Source organism: Rousettus aegyptiacus, unplaced genomic scaffold, assembly GCF_014176215.1.
Source record: "Rousettus aegyptiacus isolate mRouAeg1 unplaced genomic scaffold, mRouAeg1.p scaffold_m13_p_6, whole genome shotgun sequence".
In the NCBI taxonomy this organism is placed as follows: domain Eukaryota; kingdom Metazoa; phylum Chordata; class Mammalia; order Chiroptera; family Pteropodidae; genus Rousettus; species Rousettus aegyptiacus.
The window spans coordinates 79141517-79150822 of NW_023416309.1; the positions used below are offsets into that span (position 1 = coordinate 79141517).

The following is a 9306-nucleotide window of genomic DNA, read 5'->3' on the forward strand; positions in this document are numbered from 1 at the left end:
CGATTTCTCTAGGGAAGTCTGGTTTACCTTCCCCAGAGCTGCCCTAAGCTTCCCTATATCTTGTGACTTATTTCCTTGTGTTTTTCTTTTTTGTTGTCTTCATATCTTAATACTAAAAGTACTTCGAATTGAAGTAGTCAGAACAGGATTGTTTAAAAACGAGAAAAAATACCATTATAATTGGGATAACTAATCTGGGACTTCACTGTAGGTGCATAATAGACAAGAAGAAGGTTCATAAACCCAGTGTAGACTAAAGTACAGAAAAAACTGCACTCTTCTCCCCAACAGATCTGGCTCAAATTCATTAAAGATGGCATGGAAGAGCAGTGGACTAATGCGAATGCACAGCTATCTTCTCTTAGTGATTTTATTTCTGCCTCACGAGATGACCTGTAAGTTTGTATTCTTATTAGCCTGTTTTTAAATAAATAAAAATTTCAGATTAAAAAAATGATGAGTGGGCATTGGGAATATCCATAACCAAATTGAAATGACTACATAGTTAGTATAGCTCAGAGTACAGGAGTCAAAAAACATAATAAAAAATTAAATGGAAAAATATTTTTATGGTTCTGATATTATAAGCAGGGTGAAGTATTCTGTATTCTAGTCTCTCCAGAGCCACAGTTAGAATTTTCCTACTTTTTAATGCATTTAATTACTAATCATATCCAAAATAATCTTCTGCTGTTTATTTGAACATATCACTTCCACAAAAATCTTTCGTGCACTTGCTCCCCACCCCAATCTGGAAGTAGCTTTTCCTGGCCCCAGACTTCAAAAGTAATACATAGTCGTTGTAAAATAAATTAGGAAATATGTGAAAGAACAAAGAAAATTAAAAATCTCTCTAAATCCCATTATCCAAAAATAAACCACTCAATGTTTCGGTGTATATTCTTTCAGATAAAAAAAATATATACAAAGCAGCCATCTCATTATTTCCTTTAGTAGTTTATGCTTTTTAAAGGAAAAACTAACATGTTTACAGAATATATTAACCAATATGATGTAGGGGGCAAGTTTTTGGCAGCTAAGGTAATTTTTAGCTTTTGCTGCTTGCTTCTGAAACAGGAAAGTAAAAACTGAAATTCAAGTATGTTACTATATAATGAATGGATTTCTAAAAATCAGAGCTGAAAATAAACTAATATATATCCTGATAATCCACCCCACAACAACTTGTCTACCCCGCAAACCACAGCTGTTTAAACATCTTTTTATTTTACTACACTGCCAAAACAATATTAAAACATCAGAAATGCAAGACCAAATCCTATCATCTAATCAGAATTGTTTACCCATATGCATATTCGATGTTGATATATTTACAGTAATATTAGAGATGCGGTTTACATTCCACTTATTTACCTAATGTTACATCTTAAATATTTTTCCATTTTGCTTTAGTCCTTTTTCCTTTGTATTTCCCTACTCCCATGCTCTTACTTTGCTACTTCCACCCCCTTGGGGTAAACAAGTCTGGTAAGTATTTCTCTACTGTTTTCTCTATTTTTATCAATCTTATTCTATATATAGATAGAATTTTTCCCAACACTTTCACTTTTCTCATAAATGTGTATGTGTGTGTGTGTGTGTGTGTGTGTGTGTGTGAATGGAGTAGTTCTGTACATACTGTTTTATAGCCCAGTGGTTCTCAAACTTTGCTGCACATTAGAATTGGTGGGGGGCTTTTAAAAAACCCAATACCCAGGTTGCACTCATACCAATAAACAAGAATGTCTGGGGGTGGGGACATGGCATCAGTAAGTTTTTTAAGATTCCCCAGGTAATTCCAATGTGCGACAAATTTGGTAACCATCATTTTAACCTTTTCCTTTTTTTCAGTCAATAACACATTATGGATCTTTTTTCCTTGTAAAATCATACAGATCACTATGACTGTTTTTAATTGTTGCAGAGTATTCCATTGTACTGATGTAACATAATCTGTTTATGGCCATTGAGATTGTTCTCTCTATCTTAATAGTTTCTTCCTGCACTCCCAGGTTCTGTTTTAACTGTGAATGGTAAGACTGAGAACTACATTCTGAATACTCAGCGTGGCTTCCAAGAATCTCTGAACTGTGCTGTTCAAAACCACACTGGAGAGGAAGGACTTCTCTGGTACCGAGAAGAAGGGACAGTGGATTTGAAATCTGGAAACAAAATCAATTCCAGCTCTATCTGTGTCTCTTGCATCAGCGAAAACGACAATGGAGTCACCTTTACCTGCAAGCTGCGGAGGGATCAGTCGGTGTCCATCTCAGTGGTGCTGAATGTCATTTGTGAGTAAGGGGAAAGAAACTGCTAGTCAGTCTGTGTTGTCTGCACTACATAAAGTGGTAGTTGAAATCTGGGTCTAAAGAGTGTATGCATTTTAACTTTTGCTTGATATTGCCAAATTGCCTTATTTATGTTCCCATAACAAAGTGTGAGTGTGCCTATTTCCCTACACCCTCATGATCACTGAATTTAAAATTTGCCAGCCTGAGAAGATATTTATTTTTATTTTTCTAAATTAAGAATGACAGTGTTCATCTTTTTATAAATGTACTGGCTGTTCATGTTTAAAACCCCAAAAGATGAAACTCTTTGATGGTTGGGTTCTAGAAATTAGTAATCCATTGGTGGCACTATATGGGGTAGTGTGGATGGCATCCTAAGGGTGATTGATGTGGGATAAGGTGGTAATATGGTATGATTGGTAAAAAGAGCTCTGGACTCAAGTTTAGCAAATTTTTCTGTGAAAAATTGATGCCATTGCTCCTGAGATTTAAACTCAGGATGAAGAAAATGTGGAGAAATCCAGCTCTGGAAAATACTGCCATCCTGCAGCTCGCATTTCCAGAGTGACTCATTTGCTTGTTTCTGGGCAAAGAAACTTTGTTTTTCACTTTCTATAAATTAATAAAATGTGATTTTTAGCAAGCTTCTTCCTGCCTGCTTTGATAGAACACAAGACTATCAGTGGACCTTGGATGTCTTGTAATCCCTATAAAATGATAGATGAAGAAACTAAGGCTCAGGCTGGGCCTGAATTATCACAGCTGGAGTTGGGAACAAAACACAAATACCTAGGCTCCTAACCTACTGTTTTTCCCATTATATCTTTGTAAGAGAGACATGGCAGAAATGCCAATAATATGATTTGGTGTCTTTAAAAAAGGATTTTCATTTTTCTAGCCTGAATCTACATTTAAAATCATCTTTATAACAACCTCCCAAATTCTGTTGCTGCTAAGCACATATAAAAAACAACTGGTCTGTGACTCACAGTGTCAATAACTGACACAAACACATTAATCAATAAATCAAAATGAGCACATAAAAAGTGACAAGAATAGCACGAACAATCCTGAGAAAGTATTATTATTGTTATGAATAGCAGTTAGTAATACACTATTTAGGGGAGTGTGTACAGAAACAGGTCTTTCATATGTATAAATTGAGATTACCTCTTTTGCAATATCTATCAAAACTTAAAGTTTGCCTGCCCTATGACTCAGCATTTCTGCTTCTAGATGTTAACCTTGGAGAAACACATGCACATGTGCCTGAAGAAACATATACAAGGAATGTTTATTGAATCATTTAAAAATATTTAAAAAATGAAAAAACCTAATGTCCATCAAAATAAAATGATTAAGAGTCATATACTATAGCACTTTAAAAGCAATGGACTAGGTCTCTGTGATTCAATGTGGATATATCTCAAAAACATGCAAGTAATTGAGAGAATGAAGTCTTTTATGTAAATCCTTCTCACCCTCCTAAAACAATACAATACATTTCCTAGGAGTACCTTATATGTATAAAAAACTAATTTAAAAAAAGATCTGCAAGGGTTTACATCAAACTCATAGCAGTGGGTATCTCTGGGAGAGGATCAGGAAATGATGAGATGGAGTCAAGGAGGACCTTAACTATATCTGAAATGGACTAGTTTTTAAAAAGTGAATACTTATGTATAGCTAAGATGCATAAAAATTAATTTTAAAAAGTTAAATAGAAATGAACAACTAATAGGATCTGTGGAACTGGTTGGAAATGGTATATTTGGCAATGATGTTCTCTATTCTAGCAATTTCTTACATATCCGAATATCATATAACATCCTTGGATATGGATATGGAATTCAAGCTCATTCCAAAGAGCAACAAAATGTCATTCTTCTGGGAGAGTTATTAATAGCACAGCCTACACAGGGTCTAATTATTCAGTGTGCAGATTATACAAGCTCCTTTCTTCCTCCTTCTCTGCCTTCATCTCTTTCCTACTGCCCACTTTTCAAGCATTTTATTACACTTTTGTACCTTGGCCAGAAAATGCAAAGGGCGTAAAAAAGAAAGGAGAATCAGCTCAGCCATTTCTCCCCCTAGATGTTAGGTATGTGGGTTGGAATTATTTGCGAAGGTAAATGTGTTTGACTATCTATGGGTCTACAACTGCCCTTATCATGGCAGGAGTAGAGAATTGCTCATGCAGAGGGATGAGAGGGACTCAGAAGGCCACGCTCACCTTCCAAAATGCCAATGTTGTTACAATTGGAACACCTTCTGGAAGGAGGACGTTCTTTCTAGAGGATCCCTGAGGAAATGCAAATATGTATTGGTAAATATGTGGCTGGGGCAAATGTGGTTTGATAAATGAGAAAATAGAGGATGTGAGACCCCCCCCGAAACCATCACCTGAAACCATCACCACCAGCAGCACCAAGATAATAATAGTACTTACTAACTAGCACTGTGGTAAATTCTTTATAGGCATTATCTCATTTAATCGTCACTGCAAACCATGAGGTAGCTATTATCCCATTTTTTAGATGAGGAAACTGAGTAGTTACTTAACAGTTAAGTAACTTTCTCGAGGTCATAGTAAGTGATGTAGATGGAATTAGGGGTAACTGCAATACCTGCTTTCTTAATATTATCCAACATTAGCACAAATTGGTTTATTAACTCTCAGAGAGCAAATACTGAAGGCTTATACTCTTGAGGAATGTAACAAATTGTCTACTTGGCACAGGGTCATTATTATATATATTTGTTTCACCGTTTGTCTTCCCCACCACATTAAAAGTTCTATGAGGTTTGGAACCAATGTATTTTTTTTTTTTTATCATTATATCCTCAGTTCCTAGCCCAGTGCTTGGCATACAATAAATAAGTATTAAATAAATTTTCATCAAATGAATCAATAAGTACATGAAATAGACTGAAGAAAAATCTTGAACATTGACAGTAAACTATTGTTTATCTGCTAATGAAACCTAAATGCTTGAGTCTTGCAGTTCCTCCTCTCCTAAGTGGAGATCAGTTCCAAACAGTTGAGGAAGACAGTGATGTGAAGTTGGTTTGCAATGTGAAATCCAACCCTCAGGCTCAAATGATGTGGTACAAAGACAGTAGCATCCTGAATTTAGAGAAAAATCATCACCAAGTCCAACAGACAAGTGAGTCTTTTCAACTGTCAATCACCAAAGTCAAGAAATCTGACAATGGAACCTACAGCTGTTTTGCAAATTCATCTCTGAAAATAGAGACATTGGACTTTCACCTCTGTGTCAAAGGTAACTCTTTTTTAAAATAATATCCAGCACAATGCAAAACTAAGATCAAATGCTCAGTAAATATTTTTCATGACAACAAATGATTATTAAAGTTGTGATTAGCAGCTAGGATTTCCTTTGAAGAATTGTCCCCATCCAAGAAGTTTTCCACTAAGAATTGTAGTACTTCCTTTTAGGAAAAATATGCCCATTCTATATAGAACACTGCTTTTTGAACAAAAGTCCTTTTCTAGAACCATGTGGAGACAACGATTCTTGTCAGCTGTTATGTAGGAGTATTTCCATGAATTTTGGGCAACAAGGTTTGTAAGAACTGGACTTTCAAGTTCACAGCCTAATGACCAACACGTAGAGAAAAAAAAGATACTGACTAGATAAGAAAATGGATCTCTAAAACCACTCCTAACTCTGAAATTGAAACCTATAGGCTAATCAGAAGAGGGGGTAGGAGGAAATGGAGATAAAAGTTCTTTATTTTGGCTTCATGTTTCATCTACCAAGGTCTATAGCCCTGCAATACAGGGAACAAATGAACTCCAACTGTTTTTCTCTCCTCACATTCCTTTTTCGTACAAAAAGAGAGGCAAGATACTTGGTGTAACAGATGCAGAAAATGCTCATGCACATATTTCCTGGTCTAGGGACAGTATACTAGGAGCAACCAAACAAGGTGAGGCTCCCATATCTTGTTAGAACATTATTTACTTTGTCATTTGCCTCCCTGTGCCCACTTATTGCCTTTCTTGCCAGTTCCCAAGAAACTAACTGAACACTTGCCAGAAGTGTTAGACTGATGTGACCATAGGACTTCTATTTCCTCTTCTTCACGGGGGTCTAGGACACCAATAGAGTGGCTGCTGGGAAGAAAAAACCTGCTGCTGGTTGAATGCCATCACTGTGATTACTGGTGTGTTTAGTTGTTTGTCCTGCAGAGCAGCGACAGACAGTATACCAAGAAGCTACTTGCTTGAAAAACCAAACCCACAAATGACCTAAGTATTCATGGGTTAGAATCAGTGGAATAGCACCATATTGAAGCCTGTGGCTATTCACCTCCCCCAAGACCACAAAAGCCTGGTTAGTGGTGGCCTCAGGCCATGCCATTCTAACTGGTTTTAAAGACCGCACAGAGACTAAGGAATTATACCGTCTCTCTTGGTTAAGAAGGAATCGTGATTACTCCATGTCACATAACAAATATACAGCTTGTGTGGCAAGCAGGATGCCAGCTTGACAAATTGGCCTCAGAGGGACGGAATCCTGTTTGGAGTGGAGCTCTTCCAAATGAGCTTGTTTTTCTTATTTCTTCCTGCTTTACTACTTTCCAGGTTGTTGGCTGCCTTTGCAATATCAGCACTCTGCTGCTGGTAGTCAGGCTAAATGCCAAGTTTATTGTGAGCCTCTCTCAGCTTTACAATTCCACAGAGTAGTTTCTAACTTAGGTCATGCAAAGCTGGAAATAGCATCATAGACCTTTTATTTTACTTTTTAAATTTTATTTATTTATTTATTTATTTATTTTTACAGATCTTTTCTTCATCATAAGATTTTAACCTACGTGTTGGGATTATTGTACCATAATGAATATGGGGAGAAAAAACATACCAGGTCTGGTTACAAATAAGAGAGTAAAACAGGGCAAGGGGAGAGATGCTGTTACACTTGCTAAAGTCGCTTTCAACAGAAATTTGGAATCCAAAGTGAGCCACTGGGTCAGGCAATTTATTTAATCTTGTTTATGAAGTGAAAGCTGTCTCATGTAGCTTCATTGTCACCTTCTTGGGGCACTATCACAGTACAGCTACAAGGGTCCTCACTGCTCCTGGGGGCCACAGACCTCTGTCCCCTTAGTCCAGCAGGCTTTTTACCTTTTCTCTTCTTGCTCTTAAAGCTTTTCTTTCTCTCTTTCTCCTTCTGAGATACCTCCCAATATCTTTTGGGATTTTCAAAAGGCAGGAAAAGCCATTGACGTTGGCCAACTTCTGCTTTCTCCATGGCAAAAATTATGAATGAAGGAAGCACAAAAGGTCTGACTTCCTGTTTGGGAAAGTTAGTCATACTACCATAAATTAACCGTCCACAAAGGAATGGATTCATGAGCTGTCTCTACCAGTTATTAGTTCTGTGACTTTGGAAAAGTAAACTAACTTCTTAAAGTCCCTGGTTCCCCGCCTGTAAAATTGGGAATAATAATACTTAACTTTGGGGTTGTTGGGAGGATTTAATTAAGAGAACGATACATGTAAAGTGCAAGGCAGCATGGCTGGGACATATTAGAAGTATATAAATTAGAAGCATATCAATGTGAGTTCTCATTCCCTGTGTTTGCATTTTCAACAGACAGAGCTGTGACTGTACCAGTAGAACCCATTATTGCTGCAAGTGTTGTGGTCTTTCTGACACTGTGCTTTGGACTGATTGCTAGAAGAAACAAAATAATAAAGGTATTTAAGTATTCTAAGCTATTTTAGGTTAAAAGTTATCTCAATAAAGGTAGAGAACTAGCTATATAAGTGACTAGAGTTAGGAGCCATACTTGGACAACTTGGTCTCTTTACAATGAGGTCTAACATGGAAGTTGCTCAGGGAATGAAAAAATTGTATATATATTAGGAATACAGATTTATGAAGAATAGAAGTGCATATGGACGAGCCCTGTAGGAAAATCGCTGTGGTGTTAGGGGTAGCAGATTTGGAGCTGATTTTTCTACCTTTTGTTTTCTCTTTATTGTTGCTATGGTGCCTTTGGTATAATAAATAAATATAGAAAGGAGCATCTGCTCTGGAGTGGCACTTGCCACTCACCTCTTGAGTACAACCATAAGCCCTGGCTGTGGTGGGCTAGAGTTTGAATTGTTGAATAGTTAACCTTGTTGGTTAGCATGATGTAGAGTGCATGCATGCATGCATAGGTTAATGCCAGGTATTTGACTCCACCAGTTAATCCAGTGCCAAAGGGAGTCAAATATGGCAGAAAGGACAGTGTGGCCGAGGCTGAGTTCATTATCCAGCAAAAGGCATTCTCCATGAAACATGGTTACCGGGTGTTATTCAGGACAACATGTCTCCCAATAAGAAATCCACCCATTCCTTGTTCCAACCCAAAGCAAATTTTTCCTTAAGAATCCTGGAAGCATTTTGATTTAAGAGTTACATCTTCTCTATGTTCAATAAAAATGATTAATGTGGCCAGAGAAGTAAGACCTGGAGTGTAGAGGTGGCTGTTACAGCCACCTGTGTATCGGTATGTATCTTTCTAGTTAGGAGATTAACAGTCATTTGTGTTTCCTGTCCCTTGAGCCACCTTGATGCATTCAAAGTGTTTAGCCATGGGACTTAGAAAGCAAGCAAATTTATTGTCCTTGTTGTGTTTGCCTTTAGCTCTGCATAAAGGGTCAAGATCCTCAAAGAGAAACCGCTTTGTAAGTAAGTACTCTGGGCTGGGGCCAATGATCTGTCATAAGCAGATGGGTAGCAGTGGTGTGCATCATAAAGCCCATCCCGGGCAAATTCCTCCTGAGATGGGAGGTGCTGGAAGGTGAAGGGGTTCAGAGGAGAATGGAGTAGTGTAAGAGAATCTGACTCCACTTTAGAGGAAGACAGGTGAGGCAGATCGAAAGGTTTTCTAGAACTGAGAATACCTTTGGTCTTAAGCCTACTTTCTCTTTAAGCAATTTTGGGGTCATGCTTGTGCAACTGCATTTTATTGCTCTATAATATAAATATAGCTA

At 37.4% G+C, this 9306-nt stretch overlaps 1 protein-coding gene across 1 annotated transcript; it reads left to right on the forward strand.

The window, feature by feature from the left end:
- Positions 1-313: 313 nt before the first annotated feature.
- On the forward strand, positions 314-9021 carry TMIGD1 (transmembrane and immunoglobulin domain containing 1). The gene is made up of 5 exons (XM_016138753.2): positions 314-395; positions 2013-2291; positions 5297-5575; positions 7916-8019; positions 8957-9021. Exons 1-5 carry the CDS (start codon positions 314-316, stop codon positions 8999-9001), a joined length of 789 nt encoding a protein of 262 aa, XP_015994239.2. The 3' UTR covers positions 9002-9021.
- The last annotated feature ends 285 nt before the right edge of the window (positions 9022-9306 follow it).

Coding starts and splice junctions, on each gene's coding strand:
- TMIGD1 (XM_016138753.2), top strand. CDS start 314: ATGGCATGGAAGAGCAGTGGACTAATGCGAATGCACAGCTATCTTCTC. Junction 396..2,012: donor TCTGCCTCACGAGATGACCT/GTAAGTTTGTAT, acceptor CTGCACTCCCAG/GTTCTGTTTTAACTGTGAAT. Junction 5,576..7,915: donor CTTTCACCTCTGTGTCAAAG/GTAACTCTTTTT, acceptor CATTTTCAACAG/ACAGAGCTGTGACTGTACCA.